At 39.2% G+C, this 20,040-nt stretch overlaps 1 protein-coding gene across 2 annotated transcripts in view; it reads left to right on the forward strand.

Moving 5' to 3' along the window:
• Positions 1–20,040, forward strand: part of DPYD (dihydropyrimidine dehydrogenase) — a 654,802-nt gene that overhangs the window by 471,777 nt on the left and 162,985 nt on the right. For both annotated transcript variants that reach the window (XM_072127199.1, XM_072127200.1), the window contains one exon: positions 9,163–9,246. In XM_072127199.1, the coding sequence (XP_071983300.1) occupies positions 9,163–9,246 (84 nt within the window). The remainder of the gene's footprint in view (positions 1–9,162; positions 9,247–20,040) is intronic.

The following is a 20,040-nucleotide window of genomic DNA, read 5'->3' on the forward strand; positions in this document are numbered from 1 at the left end:
AGGGATCTGTCATCTTTTCTTCCTGCCATGTACTTCCCCCATGTGGTTGGCAGCTACTGGGACAGATCTGTAGAAGTGTATAAATGTATATATCAGTGCATGAATGTATGCGCTTCAGTGTATAAATGTGTGTATGTGTGTACATGAGTGTGTACATGAGTGTATAAATGTGTGTACATGAGTGTATACATGTGTGTATGTGTGTACATGAGTGCATAAATGTGTGTACATGAGTGTATAAATGTGTGTATGTGTGTACATGAGTGTATAAATGTGTGTACATGAGTGTATAAATGGGTGTACATGAGTGTATAAATGTGTGTATGTGTGTACATGAGTTTATAAATGTGTGTATGCGTGTACATGAGTGTATAAATGTGTGTATGTGTGTACATGAATGTGTGTGCATGTATAAATGTGTGAGTATACTAATATGTATTTATTCTGAGGGGATAGGGGCCCCATTCAGAAGTCTGCTATGGGGCCCTGCCTCTCCTAGTTAAACCCCTGGTAATAGAAGCCCATAGAAGAGCACTTCCACAGGACTTGGTTAATAGAACTAGAAAAACTGATGGTAGATGATGATGACCTTTAAAAGTTGACAAGTACAGGGATGTTTTGGGGTCTATAACTATGGAGATGTGGAAGTTTGTGTATATTTGGACTGTGTGCAGATATTTCATTGCGATCTTTAGACATTTACATATTGTTTTGCATTTTGATGTGGGCATATAAAATAAATCATTATATAATGGAACTGCCACCTACATCCCCTATAAAAAGTAAAAATCCCCCCAGTGCTCCAGCGTCCTAATCCCCTGCACTTTCCCTACTGCATTAGAATACTATTAATGGCTGCGTTCTTTCTATGTGCACATAAGTATAATGGACCACTAATTGGTTTTGCTCCACAAAGTGTTTTAATGCATCTGACTATATATTGCCTATTTGCTATGTGCTCCTTACATTGTAAACCTACCAAGGGGAAGAAAAAACACTTTGGGGATTTAGGGGAATGAAATTAAACATAATCAGTAATTGGCTGCCTGATCTTCAGGACGAGGTCCATTTTATACCTGTATTTACCTAATTGACCATGAAATCTTTTGTAAAATCGGAGCTTGACAAGAGCTTTGCCACTTTAAGCGGACTATGATGAATGGCTGTATTATGTTGCCTGTTCTCCTTTTATACGGCTGCAATGCTTAGTGTTCTTTTCATCTTTAATGGCTGCCAATTTGAAAAGGAGGCATGGGTATGGGGTGGGGGGAGGTGTGCGGGAAATTTACAATTCAATGGACTGTATTACAGCGTGTTTAAAACATGGTCATATTTAAAATCCACTTTTGTGCCTTCAATATTTCATTTAATGGGTGAAATGGGTTACTGGGAGATCTCCACTATGGACGTGACTGTATATATTGGTTTATAGTTTCTATCCTAAGTGTCAATTTACCCCTAATGGTAGACCTCTGGTGCACGCCAAGTCAATTTAGAACAAACCTGTCCTGCACCAAAGTGGTCAATTGTGCATTATTGATTAAACAATAATTCTCTATGTAAAGTGCCAGGCTAGGCAGGGGTCAAGAGCTGAAAGCAGAGCAAGGGCATTAAGTAGTAGTTTAGGCCACTTACAAAATGAATTACATATATTAAACGTAAACCTCATTTACAGCCTTTTCTCAGTATTGTGCTGACATAAGGGCGCTCCCTCTGTGAATAATGCGACACATCACCCAAGCCACCCAAGCTATATCACACAGAGTCATTTCAGAATTATTAGCAGATGGGGCCATCTTGTATCATGTGATGTACTGTGGACTGCATACTATACCCCTGATGACATCACAATAAAAGTCTAAACAAAATATTTCATGGGAATTATTATCAATCATTAAAAACTAATAAATAAAAAAAAAACCTTATATAAAGATGATACATTGTTCCAAATATTATTCTAAATATTGCAGTCTGGTAATAAAAACAAACTGTCATTTAACCGTTAAGGATGTAGCGTTTTTTTGCAAATTTTTTGCTCCCCCCCATTCAAACATCTATGACTTTTTAATTTTTCCATGTACAGAGCTGTGTGAGGGCTTATTTTTTGCATAACAAATTTAAATTCTCAGTGATGTTATTTATTATTCCATGCCATGTACTTGGAAGCTGGAAAAACATTCCAAATATAGTGAAACTGGTGAAAAACGCATTTGTGTCACTTTCTTGTAGGCTCCGTTTTTACTACTTTCACTGTGCGCTCCAAATAACACCTCTGCTTTATTCTTTGGTTCTGTACAATCAAGGTGATACCAAATTTATATAGGTTTTATTGTGTTTTGGCTTCAACTAAGTTTTATTCAATGAGAACACAAGAAAGTAGCTCAGAATCGAACAGGCTGAACAGAAACCCCTTACAGGGGGAATATTATAAGTCCTTTTTGTTTGATACACAGGCAAATACAAAGTTTTTATTGTGTTTTAATACATTTTCAAAAATTTTAAAAATGTGCTCAACAAAAATTGTTTGACCATCAACTGACAGTGATAACTTTTTCATACTGTTGTACGGAACTGTGTAAAATGTAATTTTGAGAGATGAGGTTACGTTTTCATTGATACCATTGATATTCATTGATTTTTTATGATGATGTAAAATGCTGTAAAAGTGGCGTTTCTGACAATTGGGGGCTATTTTCCGTTATGGGGTTGACAGCCAGCAATAACCATTATTATACTTTGATAGATCGGGCATTTTGGGACGCAGCTATACCAAATATGTTTGGGATATTTTACTGTTTATTTCATTTTATATCTGTTCTAGGGAAAGGGTGATTTGAATTTTTAGGGGTTTTTTACAATTTTTTTTTTTTACTATTTTTGAGACCCTAAATGGTCTGATTGTTCCTACCATATACTGCAATATTACTGTATTGCAGTATGTGGCATTTTTTCCAAAGGATTCATTACAATGTACCAAAGGCACATTACAACGAATCTGCAATAGTCATACAACCACGGGTCTTACAAAGACCCAAGGCTGTCATGGCAATCGATCGCCTCTCCCCGATGATTTCACAGGGAGCAACCATCTCAACAAAGATGGCATACCGTCGTCTTTTAAATGCTATCAGTCGCAATCAAAGGGGTAATACTAGCACCATTCGCGGGTATTAGCAGTGGGTGTTTGCTGCAATAAGCAGAAAACCCCACCTCTGTATGATAAGGGCTCATGAGCCCTTTTTATACTGTGTCAGCAGCTCTGTGACGTAAGAGGCTAAATTGTCAAAGCACCAGAGGTTTTGTTTCTGGGGTTTAAAGGGGTTGTCTACTTTCAGCAGTCTGCCAGTATACTTTCTTCATCATTTTCTCATGTTTTCATGATTTCTGCTTACAGTCTTTCTGTAGAAATCTTATCTGTTTACTTCCTGTTTACTTCCAATAAATCTATTCCTGTTCATGTGATGTCACACAGGTGCATGGCTAGTTGTTGCATGGTTCAAGCTGTTTGTTATAACAAGCCATGCACTTGTGTGACATCACATGACAATGGACCTTTTGTTCCACAGGAAGTACACAATGAAGCTTCCTGTTGAATGACAGCAAGCAGAGATCTAGAAAACAATGAGGAATTAATATAGAAACTATATTGGAAAAAATTTATAACTTTTCTTTACACAAACAATATCAATTACTTACTGAAACAGGACAACCCCATTATTTTCTTTTTCTGTTCCACTATAAGCTCTTGGAATTAGGAATTCTGCAGATACTGAAGACCATTATTTAATGGGAACCTGCTACCTCACCAATGGCACTCTAATTCTATGTTAATAGTTTACAATTGTTGCTATTCTGATGCGTACAGTATTTTTTGGACTTTAAGGCGCACCGGAGTATAAGGCGTACCATCAATTAATGCCTGCTAAAATGTCTAGGTTCATATATAAGGTGCACTGGAGTATAAGGCGCACCTGATTATAAGGATGAATGACCAGCAGGTGGCAGACCTGTGCACAGTGCAAGGCAGCTGTTGTCTGTAAGTAAGGTTTGTATATAAGGCGCACTGGATTATAAGGCACACCTTTGATTTCTGAGAAAATCAAAGGATTTTTTGTGCGCCTTATGGTCCGAGAAATACGGTATATATTTTCCTAAGGAGTCGGGGGAAGTCAACCATGCAGCCAAGCTCTCCCTCAGTACCAGTGGTCCTCTCTTCTTTTTGAGCATGCTTGGCACAGATCAGCAGTGGCATTATTTTATGGTTGAGGGAGAAGGAACAAAAGTGAATTTTGGAAGAAAATAATGTGAAATGTACAGGCAGTCCCCAAGTCACGTACAAAATAGATTCTTTAGATTTGAGCTTAAGTTGAACCTGTATGTAGGTTGGAACAGGTATATTTTATAATTATAGCTCCAGTCAAACATTTATATTATAAATGACAAAACAGGGTGTGAAACGCGCATTGGGGCGTGTGGTACTAGCAGGTTATTATGGTGTCTGGTGGGTATTGATGTATTGCCTGTCACGGTTGCTCCCGCGATCCCTGTGTCGGATCGCGGGTGTATCTATGCTCCTCCGTGTGCCCCCGCTGCAGCCCGGTCTCCTCACTCACCTCTCCAGGCTCCTGCTCTTCCCCGAACTGCCGTGCGCGCGCGTCCCCGCCTCCTAGGGCGCGCACGCGGCTCCTGCCAAAAATTTAAAGGGCCAGCGCACCGCTAATTGGTGCACTGGCTTAACACCTCACCTTTAAGAATCCTGCCTTTTCCTGCTGGATCTTTGTGCCTCACAGCCTAAGAGAAAGCTTCCTGATGATTATTCCTGCGTTCCTGTGTATTCCTGCGTTCCTGTGTATTCCTGCGTTCCTGTGTATTCCTGCGTTCCTGTGTGTCTCCGCTCCTGAGTCCTGTGTAGCCGTGTTACCCGAGTTCCTCTGTGTTGCTGTGTTCCGTGTGCCTGTGTTCCCGTTCCCACCTGCCTGGACCTCCCATTGCTGACCCCGGATTTGGACTTGACCTCGCATCTCTGCCGCCTGCCCTGACCCCAAGCCTGGACCTGACTACGAGACTGTCTTCTGCTAAGGTACCTCGACCTCGGCTGCCACTGCAGGCTAGTCGCACCTGTGGAATGACCTGGTTGTATCCTGCCGCAGCAAGTCCAACCCGCTTTGCGGCGGGCTCTGGTGAAAACCAGGTGCCACTTGGATTCCGGTCCCAGGTGTCGGCTAGTTCCATCTCCCACGGTGGTCCACAGGATCCACTGATCCTGACATTGCCTCAAGGTGTTTTTCATTTGATGCTTGTAGACCTACACTTTCAAAGATTGGTGTCTATATGTTGATATAGTGTGACTTGGTCTATGGTGTCTGAGGCATTTGATGAGTTTCACCATCGCCTATTATTTAAAATGTATTGATTGCAACTGGCCATCCTAGTATTTTCCACACAGCCTGAATACGTTTTGTGTTGTTTTTATATGTTTGTTTTTAATGGGTTTTTTTAACCATTTACTTTGATGAATTATAAATATAAATTTTGTAATAAAGATACGATTTTGTGGATTTAATTTATATGTGTGTTCTTTTAAGGAGGTTTTGTAGGGATATATTCAGCTTTGGTGGTCCTTCTCACTGTGAGCAATATTGATAAGTAATTTAATATTTACCCTGTAGTGGGAGTTTTTTGGTTTCTAAACATTTATATTATCCCTGTTACAATTGGCTTTTCAAAAATGTCTGCTGTTCTTTGAACAAGAATCAACAATAAAGCTTCATTACAGACACCTTACAGCTGATCACTGTAGCCTAGGACTAATGAAACATCCAGAGAGCTTCACCAGAAGTCACAGTGGGCAGAGGAGCGCTTCACCAGAAGTCACAGTGGGCAGAGAGGTTCGTCTGTAACAAGGGGTCATCTGTAAGTCAGCGTCCTCATGTCAGGGTCCACCTGCAGCATTTGGGAACATATTAACATACAGAATAAGGTACTATATGGGGTTGTTGAGCCATTGCTGAGGCGACCGGTTCCCTTTATATTTGGTGTTATTTACCCATATCATAGGTGGTAAAATGGAACTTCACAAACACTCCTCAGAATAATAAAACCTTTAAAATATTTTTTTAATTGTTTTTAATGTTAAAAAACTTTTCATTCCCGAGTCAAATATTGTTGAAAGTGCATTATTTTAAATAATAACAATCATAATTAAAATAATAAATACTAATCATAACAATAATTGAAATGATAGGATATATATTGTGATAGCATGTTACAATGTATGAGAACATTTTGCAGCACCTCTAAGCGTGTTACAAAATACTGTAGTTTTTTGCAGAAGTTTCCCTTGTGACATCACTCCCATGAATCCCTTTAGTCATAACACATCAGATATCATAGTATAATGCCACACTCATCCGGATTAGTATAATTTATAAGAACGTGATATGTTTCATGATCTGATGTTCTGTAGAATTAGCGGACCCCCTGATATAACAAGTGGCATGTAAACTACCATCACATTTACATAGAAGCCCCTGTAAATGCTTCCCCGTACTATGTGCACTGAGTGCTTATACAGACTGTAACCTTCATGTAGTTATTTGCTCCAGTGAGGTTTGTATTATGTGAAAGACAAAAGCACAGTGTGGGGTAATCCTCCCGCCATGTGGTACTAATCCTCGTTCCATGGGGTCGGGCTTACATTCTGCATACGGTATCAGCTGTGTGACATGTTTTTCTTTTAAGGCTTCTATCCGTTACTAGGTAATTTATAATCATCACAAAGTAATTTTAGAAATCGGAGAAAAAAATAAATACAGAGCATTATGTATGTAAATCATATAGTGAATGTGGCACCAATACAAAATAGACAAAGTATTTTATGTGCCGTATTTTTCGGACTATAAGGCACACAAAAAAAATCTTTTGATTTTCTCAGAAATCAAAGGTGCGCCTTATAGTCCAGTGTGCCTTATCTATGAACCGTACTTACAGACAACAGCTGCCTTGAACTGTGCACAGGTCTGCCACCTGCTGGTCATTAATCCTTGTAATCAGGTGCATCTTATAATCCTTATATATGAACCTAGATGTTTTAGCAGGCATTTATTGATGGTGCGCCTTATACTCTGGTGCGCCTCATAATCCGGTGCGCCTTATAGTCCGAAAAATACTGTATTCAAGGGGAATTATATTAGTAACTAAATAAATGAAATGCATACTGGAAGGATAGAAGGTAGGTCATGGGAACTAGAAATATACATGACAAGTATTGTTCATTCACGCCCGGAGTAAGCCATCTAGAAGGGGGCGTTGGGGTATCCCTGCCACACTCACACTACCCACCAATGATGGACTGACTTAGCCAGCTCCCTTCTGTATGTTACATTGTATACATTGAAGAAACCTTTTAGATATTATGGAGCGTTAGTGGCTCATGAGTCACTAAGCCCATAGCCTAGTGGATAGAGGCTCTCTATCTCTATGGCAGGGGGATTGTCGAGGTTGTGGGGCAAAAAATTATGGAGCATTAGTCTGCACCTTTTTAGATATAAGCACCAAGGATTTGCCAAGTGAAGGATATCAATCGTATAGTTCACCAAAGTACATAAACATCTACCGGCATGGCAGTGTTTAGCTGTTTCTGCACCTTTTTACTAATACCTTTTTCTTTTACAATAATCATGATCTAGATGAATGTACAGGCTGGATGTTATCTGGAATGCCCTCTTGTATTGGTTGTGTGGTACTTTTTTATTTAAAATAAATTCTCTTTATATGAATTTGAGAGAAGATCCTGCCAAAGAGGGCACACACCAGCATGTAAGTGTGCTTGGTTTACAATCCTTGATTCTGGTGGTAGATGTCCTTTAACCAAACGCAAGCTAAGTTAAAGGAAATCTACCACCAGGATGAAGGATCGTAAACCAAGCACACTTACATGCCGATGTGTGCCCCCTCTGGCAGGATCTGCTCTTCTTCAAGTTTCTTATACCCTTGTTATTAAGAAAAAAAACTTTAAAAATTATGCAATGAGTCTGATGGGCTCCAGGATTCATAGATGTTAATGGAGACTAGAGCCCCTCAGGCTCATTTGCATAATTTAAATGCCTTTTTTGGTAATAACCAGGACATAAGATACTTAAAGAAAAGCAGATCCTGCCAGAGGGGGCACACACCTGCATGTCAGTGTGCTTGGTTTACGATCCTTCATCCTGGGGGTAGATTTCCTTGAACTAAGCTTGCGTTTGGTTAAAGGACATCTACCACCAGAATCAAGGATCTTCTCTTTTTTTAGCTACTTATATGTAAAGGGGGAATCACTAATATGTAAGTGTGCTTGGTTTACAATCCTTCATCCTGGTGGTAGACGTCCTTTAGGTGACAATCCATTAGGATATAGGGTATGTTAAAAAATTATAGTCTTTTGTTTACTATAAATTTTCTTGCAAAATTTCGTGCAGAATTGTATAGTCTACTGTGTTACATCAAAATTTAACAAAATGGAATTGAAAGCTTTTATATGTTACATAAATGCCTGCTATTGTAATGATATAACAAATGTGAACATACCTTTATAGATGGCTATACATCTGAGACACATTTGTATGGGATTTAAAGCCGTTCTTCTTTAGTGTGCTTTAGTTCTAGATTCTACAGAGCAGTTTTACACAAATGTAAATGAGTACAAATCTCGATCAAGTGACTGGCTAAGTGGCTTCCCACAACTGTATATAAAACTTGACATACTTATAAAACAATCATAGAATTATTTTCTCTGGAACCCGAATTGTGAATGAAGCGAAAACTGGGTAATACCATTCTGCTTGCCAAGGCAACAATTCCTAACACTTTCTGCCATAGCCGATACCTATTGTATTGTACACCCCCAACTGGTAGCATCCAATTATCAATGAATTCCGAATTTTCTGAAGACAAGGTCAAAATAATAGGTGTTTCCAAAAAAACCATGTGTTTCCAAAAAATGACCTACAATTAATGTTCAGTAACTCTGATGACTACATCTGTAATAACAATATGTGATTTTGGATACCTACATATTGTTAATACAGATGCCCTCATCCTTGACCTTGACTTGAATATGAAAATGTCCGTCATAATTATATAACACATCTAACGTTACCGGTGTTCCTTATTACTTTACAGGCTTCTGGTGCAGACGCTCTAGAGCTAAATCTCTCTTGTCCTCACGGAATGGGAGAAAGGGGCATGGGCCTGGCTTGTGGACAGGTGAGAATTTCCTTTTTATGAAATATGTAATGTCAAACATCTGTATGTATGTCAGTGTCTCCAGTACCTCTAAGTCATTTATATGTCCTATTTTCTTAAGAGGTATACATGTGCATAGAATAAATTAAAGAGTCCATCTTGAGCACATCATTGATATTGTTTGTGTAAGGAAATGCCACACAATTTTCACATCTACTTTATGTATCAGTTCCTAATGGTTTTTTAGATCTCTGCTTGTGCTCATCCAACAGGAAGCTTAATTGTTTATTTCCTGTTGATATAAACTGGTCCCTGGTCATGTGATGTCACACAGGTGCACGGCTCGTTATTACACCTGTGTGATGTGACATCTCATGAGTAAGGACTGATGTTTATCTACATGAAGTAAACAATAAATCTTTCTATAGTAGGACAGCAAGCAGAGATCTAGAAAACAGCAGGGATCTGATACAGAAGGTATATTGGAAAATTGTTTAACTTTCTCATTACATTAACAATATAAATTATTTGCTGTCAAATAATTGATAAAAGTGGACAGACCCTTTAAAGAGAACCTGTTATGCAAATTAACGCACCCACAATAAAGGCTTCATTAAAAACTATGATTAAGAAGCATTGACGTTACCCCTAAATGGTTACTTTCCGTGGCTGCAATGTTACAAAACTCACCTGAAGTGAGTCCTGCATATTAAATTATACTTGCATTGCCCTGCCTCCTTGTTTCTGATTGAGAGGCTATGATATTTTGCTGCATGGAGAGCTCTGTTACATCACTAGGCACTTAAAGTCATATGACCAGGATGACATCATCAAAGGCCCTGTTACATCTGCAACATGTAACCCATGTATGCATCTGATCACATGAAATCATAGCATGCTTCCATGGAGGATGGGGAGAAGTAAAAAACCATGGAGGATTGGAAGGATTAGAAGTCCATGGAGGCTGCTATGATATCAGGTGATCAGATACATATATGCTGTACAGTTTGCTAATGTCAGCAGGCTAAATGACCTGTGATGATTTCACTCTGGTCACATGACATGCGGAGAAGAGGCATTGGACATGCGGAGGAGTAGATAGGAGGGACTTGCCAAGCAGAATAAGCCTCCTCTGATGCCAGAGTATATAATATAAAGTGGATTTATGTTCATGTAATGGAAACATATTTTAGCTACAAGAATGTTGTCAGTTAGTTAACAGGGTTCTATGGGAACCTCTCACTGGCTGTATATGTGAAAATGTGGTGACAGGTTCCTTTTGAGACTATTTTCCTGGAGTGTGAATTGCTATTAAACATAATCACTCAACACTTTTTTGCATTTGGGTACATAAAAATCAGCAAATCTATTACTTGATGTGTAGATTTGCTACAAGTCTGGCATTTTTCATGCACTGAATCGAATCTGAACGTAAATCTTGTGAAATACTTCTGTCATTTATCCCAGTCTAGGAAGTGAGGACATGCAAGGGAAAACATTTGTAAAAAAAATTGTCTAGACAATATACCGTATTTTCCGGGCTATTAGGCGCACCGGACTATAAGGCGCATTAGTAGTCAGTGCCTTATATATGGAATAATTCCATATATAAGGCGCACCGGACTATAAGGCGCAGGGTCCGGGGGCGTGGCGGAGGGCGTGGCGGAGGTCCGGGGGCGTGGCAGGAAAACGGAGCGGAGACCGACCCGGCAAGAGGTGAGCGGTCTCCGGGGAAGGGGGTCGGTTCAGGTGGAGGAGGGCAGCGGACCCTACTTACATAGGTCCCCGCTACCGGAGACAGCAGATCTCCAGCGGGAACTGCAGACCGACGAGGCAGAAGTTGGTTCACGCTATGGCGCCTGTTGTCCGTGCCGCGTGGTCTGCAGTTCCCGCTGGAGATCTGCTGTCTCTGGTAGCGTGGACCTATGTAAGTAGGGTCCGCTGCCCTCCTCCATAAATAGGGCGCACCGGACTTTCCAAGGAAATCCCAGGTTTTTATGTGCGCCTTATAGTCCGGAAAATACGGTAAATGTTTTCCATGAAAAATGCTTTAGAGGACTAGAGGGCTCTATATACCAATATTCCAGCTCTACTGGTAGACCATGCCCCTTTATCAGTCAAAGTCATAAAATGCCTAAATCTAGTGATATGTGTGGTGAAATGCACAGACAATAGTTTTTGGTAATACTTCTCGAGATTTCCAGCCTTTTTACATTAGAGGCTTAACTTGAAACTTCCCGGACCCAATGCATATTCTGTCCCAGGCCAGGTACATCTGCTTGAGTACAGTGTGTTGATCAGTTTGCTTCCAATAAACAGCATAAGAAGCCTATTTGTGAGATAATTATTTAGGATTTGACCGATTAAATATTTATCAATTAAATAGTGGAAAATAACAAAAAAAAAAAATAGAACTAGGCTGAACAACTTGGCTGAACAGGAAATTATGGTAAATGGTTTTTAAAGCACCAAGTTGGAATTAGTTGAGCGTTAATGCTGTTTTCATATGATCCTAATGTTGATTCAACGTCCCTGAAGCAAAATACTGTAGCAAATGTTTAAGCTTATTGTGATTTTGTGCTAAATGGTGCACAGCACAAATAGTATTTGGAATTCTCCTGCATGATTTACTCAATGTTCATTGGGATTTGCAAAGAAAGTTAAGTGTATCATGTATGTTGTTTGCATTTAATCGTTGTCAAGATAGTTTTGATCGGTGTCCCAAGCCATTCGAAGACACTCTTAAAGACAAGCAGACATTTACATTGTGTTCTCAGTGGTACACAAATGCAGACCCATCTGGCTGAGTGCTCTCCCTGTACAATACTTCACCCTTTATAGAAGAACCTTATGAAAAATTCATGTAGAGCCGCATCCGTGTAATAGGATGTTGCTCTATTATAAAATTTAGTTTGAGAAAAATGTCAATTTTCCATTTATCGAGTCATGTAAGAAGCATATAGGTCTTAGATAGCGTTGCAAGTTATCTTTTAGTTGACAAAGTATAATCTTAAGTAACATTATCTTCTATGCTGTTATATTTCAGTTAAATTGAACTCAAGACAAAAATATGTATAAAGTTGTAAGGGGTCATTGTTTCGACAAATTTAGATTCTTTCCAAAGTTTTACAACATTAAAAAAAAGCATAAAGCAACTTTTCTTCTTTAAACAGTGTTACATCTCACCACAGGTCACGTATATTGTTTCATGTCAGCTGAATTTGCTGCAATGTTACTATAGATTAGTACCTTATTTTCCGGACTATAAGGCGCACATAAAAGCCTAGGATTTCCTTAGAAATCCAAAGTGTGCCTTATAGTCCGGTGCGCCCTATGTATGGCGCAGGGCAGCGGACCCTACTTACATAGGTCCCCGCTACCGGAGACCGGAGACAGCAGATCTCCAGCGGGAACTGCAGACCACGCGGCACGAACAACTTCTGCCGCGTCGGTCTGCAGTTCCCGCAGGAGATCTGCTGTCTCCGGTAGCGGGGACCCATGTAAGTATGGTCCGCTGCCATCCTCCCCCCTGAAAGGACCCCCTTCCCCGCTCACCTGTCTGGTTGCTCCGTCTCCGCTCTGCCATGCTCTGCCACGCTCTGCCACGCCCCGGAACTCCGCCACGCCCCCGGCCACCCTGCGCCTTATAGTCCGATGCGCCTTATATTCCGGTGCGCATAATGGCCCGGAAAATACGGTATATTACTATAAATAGTACTTGAGTTACAAGTATTACACAGAGGGCCATACATTGGGGAGGCGGTGGAGGATGCTGGCTACTTTGCAGTGCACTATGACTGCCTATGGGGGGGGGGGGGCAGTGTGGCATCTATGGGGTACACTGTGGCTGCTGTGGTGGCACAGTGACTACTATGAAGCCAGGGTGGCTGCTGTGGGGGCTACGGTGGCAGCACTGTGACTACTGTGGACGCACTCTGGTAGCTATGGGGGCACTGTGACTACTGTGGAGGCACTGTGGTAACTATGGGGGCACTGTGACTACTGTGGAGGCACTGTGGTAGGAAAATTAGGGAAACTATGGGTTAAATATATTTGTATAGACTCAAATTGAATCTTTTGAAAAGCTTCTATGAGTCTATCATTTTTCAAGATTCACTCATCCCTGCTTTTCTATGTTTTCATTGCAAAATTTCAGAAAATTCAACAGTATCAAAATGGAACAACAGGTATAGGGACAGAAGGAGCAGGAGCGGTTGGGGAGGGGTCGGGTTGGACAGGGCTTCATGCATAATGTCCACAAAAATTGTCTCTTATACTAACTTTTACTTTTTTATACTTAAAAGTATTTTTTTAAACTCTATGGATGTTGCTAGATATGGGGGCAACACATCCCAGTGTCTTGCCTCATTAATTATCATTAATAACATTGTAGATACTGGTACTGATAGATATGAGAGCAACATCAACTGAATCCAAGGATATCATCCGCACTGTCCAACTAATGTGTATGAAGGTATGATGACTCTGTCCCGACAGACAAACCACTTCTAGAGCTGACTGCCAACAACTTACTGCTCTATTGCAAAAACATGATCCGCTGAGCTGAGTCTGCAATTTAAAGGGAGAGTCCAAAATGCATTGGTATCTACCATCCAAAAGAATGTTTGTCCTGGTTCCACATTAAGTTGCTACAAGTTTTAAAGGTAGTCTTCTACTAAGCTGCAGCAGCACTAGGTAGAAGCCCTGGAGTTATGTGTAACCAAACCTTTCTGTGTGTTGTTAGTGGCAGCAGGACTGTGGATAATGCATTTGTATTCCAGGATTACTGCTGGACTTGGAGCAATGAAAGCAATTGATCATACATATAGTTATAGAATGTTGTATGGATTATAAAATACTGTTACTAATAAATTATACAAAATGGGAGTAACTGGAATGATACCAGGATTTTATTATCATTTTATAGAAACAATTAAAATATTTATCATCTTCAATAAAATGCATTTAGTTTTATTAATCACATCAGGGGTTTTATTACTTAATAAGGAATTATTTTCCCTGTTTTCTTGTGGTTCACCAGGTAACATAATATTTTAGCGCTGCGGAGAGAACATTAGGTTTCTACATCAATACACAATATACACCAAGGGAACACTATGGGGCTATTAAAAATAGGAACATATTTTGTAATTATAACTTCTTAAGTCTTTTGTTTTTGATTTTACATTTTTCAGATTTTATTGACACTAGTGGGAAGGTTTCTATTCTGCTATTTTCTAGACTTGAAAGGACCTTGTTTCAGGCTGAAATATTTCATTATTTGGTTCAAGAAACTATATAATTGAACATTATTATCTGTACATTGTCATCTCAGTGTTTTAGCTCAATAAAAATTATAATTTTGCACAAAAATAGCAAAAACTAATAAAATGCATAAAAACTAATTCAGGGGTATTCCTGGAAAATGTATCATCAGTCTTTAGGATAGGTGATCAATGGCACACACAATGGCAGTTGGGCCGAAAGCAAATTGAAGTGGTTGCGCCATCTGCCTCATAGTGATACCACGTCAATATTTCACGTGGCTTAGTTGAAGTTTAGTGCCATTGACGTATAAGGGCTCAGCTGCAATAATAAGCCCTGCCACTATTCTATGTCCACTTCTAGTATTTTATCTAGTATTAAGTAAATAGACCACAGCGCTCTTCTGGGCTTTCTTTACTGTGCAGATTCAGGGCAACCACTTTAGGAGGTGTTATGGGGCACTTCACCATTGCTCATAGCTACAAGCAGTTACTAGGTTCAACAGGATCATTTATGTTATAAATATTCTGTTAAATCTGTCTTAGAGCCACTAAGAGGCTCCAGAGCGGTAGGTTACATGATCCCGCTGGCCAACAGAGCAGGGAATACCTGATCGGTCCCATCTCTGCCGGCTTCAAGCAGATGGACGGGCTATGCAGTCATTACTGTCTGCACGTCCCCTCCCTCATAATCGATCCCCTTATGAGGTGGGGCATGCCAAGAACATATGCAGACATTAATGATCGCACAACCCTTCTATTAGCTGAAAGCCAGCAGAGATGGGATGTCACAGGAAGTCCTTCTTCTGCTGGACAGGGTCTACCACCCCCGGTGGCTTCCAGGAAGTATAATATTAGGGACCCTATATGGGTTACCCAGTTACCCTGTTAATCTTTCCCTAAGGAGCTAACCCCTTTAATATTTATCAGTGATTGGCAAAATGTAGGACTGGACATGTAACTGTGATGTTCTTCTGTCATAGTCCAATGTCCACACCTCATCCATTGGGTAGATAAGGTCATCTTTGCTTAATAATACTATATAGAAATTATAGTATTTTACTCCCAAAAAGTTCCTTTTAGTTTAAAGACCAAAAAAAGTTTTGTCTGCGAAAATGTTTTGGCTCCGAAGGAATACTATAGAAGACCAATAAGTGGGTCTGATTGTTGGTCAAATGACCTGAACAAGCATCATCATAGACTCTAGCTTTCATGTCTAGCATTAAGACTTATTTGATTTTATCATCACACATGAACCAGGTATACTTAGATTTTAGTACTATTCCTGTATTCACCATATTAAGAATGCATTGAATTTTTCACAAACCCTTGATGATCTGTTACAGCACTAAAATTTCCACCCTATAAATATCCGATTTTAATGGCGAGATATTTTATACTGCCTCTTTATGCAGATTCCAATAAGAATATAAATGTAAGTAGCTCGCTGGCGAGACACCAAAAGTGACAGAGCTTTTATCATCCTTGGAAGATTGTGCATCGGTATCTGAATCAACTTAATATTTATTTGCTTTCGGAATAGATCGGGAGCAAGACGCTCTAGTGGCAGAGCCCATAAGAACCTTATCAAAGTCTTATACTGATGGCTTAGTGCTTTATCACAAAGCAGATTGTTTGCCTGCCAGATAGAGATATTGACAGATTACATCTTAGTATCGCTCGCTTATATATAGAAAACTGTGACATACATTTTTAAGATATGGCTAATATTATATTTGTTACGGTAAGTGCCGATATTGATTTTTGCAACATGTCTGCAAAATGTACTTAAAACCTGTAAATAAACCATGTAGAGAAACCTATTAGCCTTTTCATACAATGCTTAAAAACAATAGTACATATGCTATATAAAAAAAGCAATATCAGCCACTTAAACATGCCATTCGCCACCCCTCAGCTACCTCAAGTGGGCCAACTGACATGAAAAGACTCAGCTTAAAGGACATCTACCACCAGGATCAAGGATTGTAAACCAAGCACTCATACATTCTGGTGTCTGCCCCTCCAACAGGATCTGCTCTTCGTTATTTTTCTTATTCTCTTGTTTTTAAGAATAAAAGTCTTTACAAATGATGCAAGTAAGCCTGAGGGGCTCGAGGCTCCATATAAAACAATGGAGCCCGAAGCCCCTCAGGCTCATTTGCATAATGTTAAAATCCTTTATTTGTAAAAACCAGGGAATAAGAAGCTAAAAGAAGAGTAGATTCTGCCAGAGGGGGCACACACCATTATGTCAGTGTGATTGGTTTACAATCCTGGATCCTAGTGGTAGATGTCCTTTAAAGTATAACTTTTTTTTTACATTTTTTATTCTCATTATTTATTATATTCTTACACCTGTACTTTATATAATGAAGTATAAGCTTCCTTATACTTCATATACTGTTACTTCCTCATACTTGTACTTAATAAGCTTCCTTATTCAGTTTTTTTAAAATTTCTACCTATCAGCAATCTGTTTCCTGTGAACTCTGCTCTGGTTAACTAACAGTTCTTCTGTTGTAATGGATTGAATCTCTCCCCACTCTCACTGTGCCATGTGATCTTCTGGAACATGGTTCTTGAATCTCTTAAAAGGTTTGGAGGACTAGTACTGTTTGTCTGTTGTAGTCTTATATTGAGCTCACTAGTGTTCATTCTGTTTCTGGTATCTTTGGCCCTTTCCCAGAATCTCTATCTTTTTGCATTGGGATTTAGTCTTGCATTGTCCTCTTTGTTCGGACCCATATTTGGCAACTATCCTTTTTTTTCCTTTGTCTCTGTGCACTTTGGTACAAAAAGGGAATGTCGATCAGTCGTCTCATAACACCTAGGAAAGTGGGGCAATTAGGTAGGGACAACTTGGAAAGGGTTTAATTTTAGGCTCACTATCCTTGTGTGTTCCTCCAGACCATTTTTTTGCTGCCATGTGATCTTCTGGAACACAGTTCTTGAATATCTTAAAAGGTTTTGAGCACTAGTACTCTTTGTCTGTTGCAGTCTTATACTGAGCTCGCTATTGTTCATTTTTTTTTTCCGGTATCTTTCACCCTTTGCCAGAATCTCTATCTTTTTGCATTGTGATTTAGTCTTGCATTGTCCTCTTCGTTTGGTCCCATATTTGGCAACTATACTTTTTTGTTTTTCTTTGTCTCTGTGTTTGCACTTTGCAGCAAAAAGGGAACATCGATCAGTTGTCTCGTTGGGGCAATTAGGCAAGGAAAACTAGGAAGTGGTTTAATTTTAGCCTCACTATCCTTGTGTGTCCCTCCAGACCATTTCTTTACATAACCATTACATGTATTCTGCTTTTGTACTTATGACATCTCAGATTTTCAGATTTTTATAAGGAGAGAAAAATAATCACACTTTCCTCCTACCAGACAGAAATTGTAGAGTCCCTGGCTTCCCATGTAATTCTATGCTGAGGCATAATAGTAATGATTATAAACTGCACAGAAATAGAAAAACTGAAGTAGTAATAGTCAAGTTACGGTCTGACCAGACAAGAAACCATACCATGCATTTATGACTTTGCATGGGTTTAGTTTATTTAAATGTGAACAGAACTTAAACTATTGTTTTGTATATGAGTTCTGGGTAATGGTATTTAACCATGCTGTGTTTTACTTAGAAGAACTGACTGGTTCTTATATCTTAGATCTTGTGATAATACGATGTATAGAGCTTATTGCATCTAATCACATTAAGAAAACCCTTTTCTTAGGGGTTGTGATGTACACTGCTTTGATTTATAAAAGAACTAAGGTAGATACAATCAACTCATAGAGTGAAATATAGAACATAAATGACAGACCTTCAAAGGAATTCCAAGTGAATATACAATTCTTCCTATTCCAATTCAATCACATTCAATCAAGAACAAATAAATAACATTACCAATGGAGACCTTCAGATGTACAATAGCAAGAGATACAAAATAAGGACCTTCCATCAGTAAAAATAATTTTCAACGATATAAATAAACAGTGACCTATTGTATGTATATGCCTTTTATAGAAGCATAAGAAAGAGATTTTTAGATTGGATTATTAGTAGAGATGAGTGGAATTAATGTCTGGGTTTGGGGTCTCGGTTTGACATGGACATAATGGGGCAGATTTATCAAGCAGTCTGAAAGTCAGAATATTTCCAATTGCCCATGGCAACCAATTGGTTGCTCCCCTTTAAAATATTCATGAGCACTAGTGAAATGAAAGCTGAGCTGTGATTGGTTGCCATGGGCAACTGGAAATATTCTGACTTTCAGACTGCTTGATAAATCTGCCCCAATGTTGTTCGACCTCCAATCCGGCATCATGTCTGGGTTGCATGCCAAACTTGAACCCCGAATGCAGACATCAAGTCTAGAGATGAGCGAGCACTAAAATGCTCGGGTACTCGTTACTCGAGCCGAACATTTCCCGATGCTCAAGTGCTCGTTTCGAGTAACGAGCCCCATTGAAATCAATGGGAGACCCGAGCATTTTTTAGTAAAATTAAAAACTGAACGAGCACTGTTCAGTGCAGATGTTTTCACTAAAAGAACACAGTGAAAGAACACTGCAGAACAGATTGCAGATGTTCGCGAACATCTGCGATCTGTTCCGGAGACACGCGTGCAGAACGATGTTCTCCGCAATAGTATTTGAAGAACAATATGTGTGAAGAACAACTTGCAGATGTTTGACAACATCTTCAAGTTGTTCTCTACACATATTGTTCTTCGAATACTATTGCGGAGAACACCGTTCTGCATGCGTGTCTCCGGAGCAGATCACGGTGTTCGCGAACATCTGCAATCTATTCTGCACAGTGTTCTTTCACTGTGTTCTTCATTTAAATGATTAAATTAAATGTTTTAATTGTATTTTTTTACTGTTCTTTACTTTTTTTTTAAATTAAATGCTCGTTATCGAGCAGGGCAAATACTCGTCCGAGCAACGAGCCGGTCCGAGTATGCTAATACTCGACCGAGCATTAAGCTCGGACGAGTATACTCGCTCATCACTAATCAAGTCCACTCATCTCTACTTATTGGTTATTATTAAGTAGGTTATAAGTCTCTAAAATAATACAACCAGCATATTGATAATCTTGCTTCACCAATCATTCACTGAGACATGGGGTCAAGCCAGAGACTTTGCTATAATCTAAGAAGAACTAATGCAGGTTACATCCAAAACACCAGATCCTATCTTTTGCCCTGAGTTCTACCATTATTCTATAGTCCGTTAATCTCCATAAAAAAATAAATATAAATGAAAAATCAGCTGCTCGTCCAGAAGTAGCAGGCGCAAATGTTTATCTGATGGTAATTTGGAGAATAGGGAAGCATTTGGAAAGAACCTGTATTTTTTAAAATGGCAACAATTAGGAATTATAATTATTTCACTGTATATTAAAACAATCCTGCCATCCTATTATTATAATAGGGAGTGTAGCTGTTTCCTTCAAATACTCGGTGAAAGATCGATATTATTATTATTATTAATATATATTATTATTACTTTTTTAAGCATTTCCCATAAATATTAGTATGGCTTATCAT

This window comes from Engystomops pustulosus, chromosome 10 (assembly GCF_040894005.1).
Source record: "Engystomops pustulosus chromosome 10, aEngPut4.maternal, whole genome shotgun sequence".
Taxonomy (NCBI): Eukaryota; Metazoa; Chordata; class Amphibia; order Anura; family Leptodactylidae; genus Engystomops; species Engystomops pustulosus.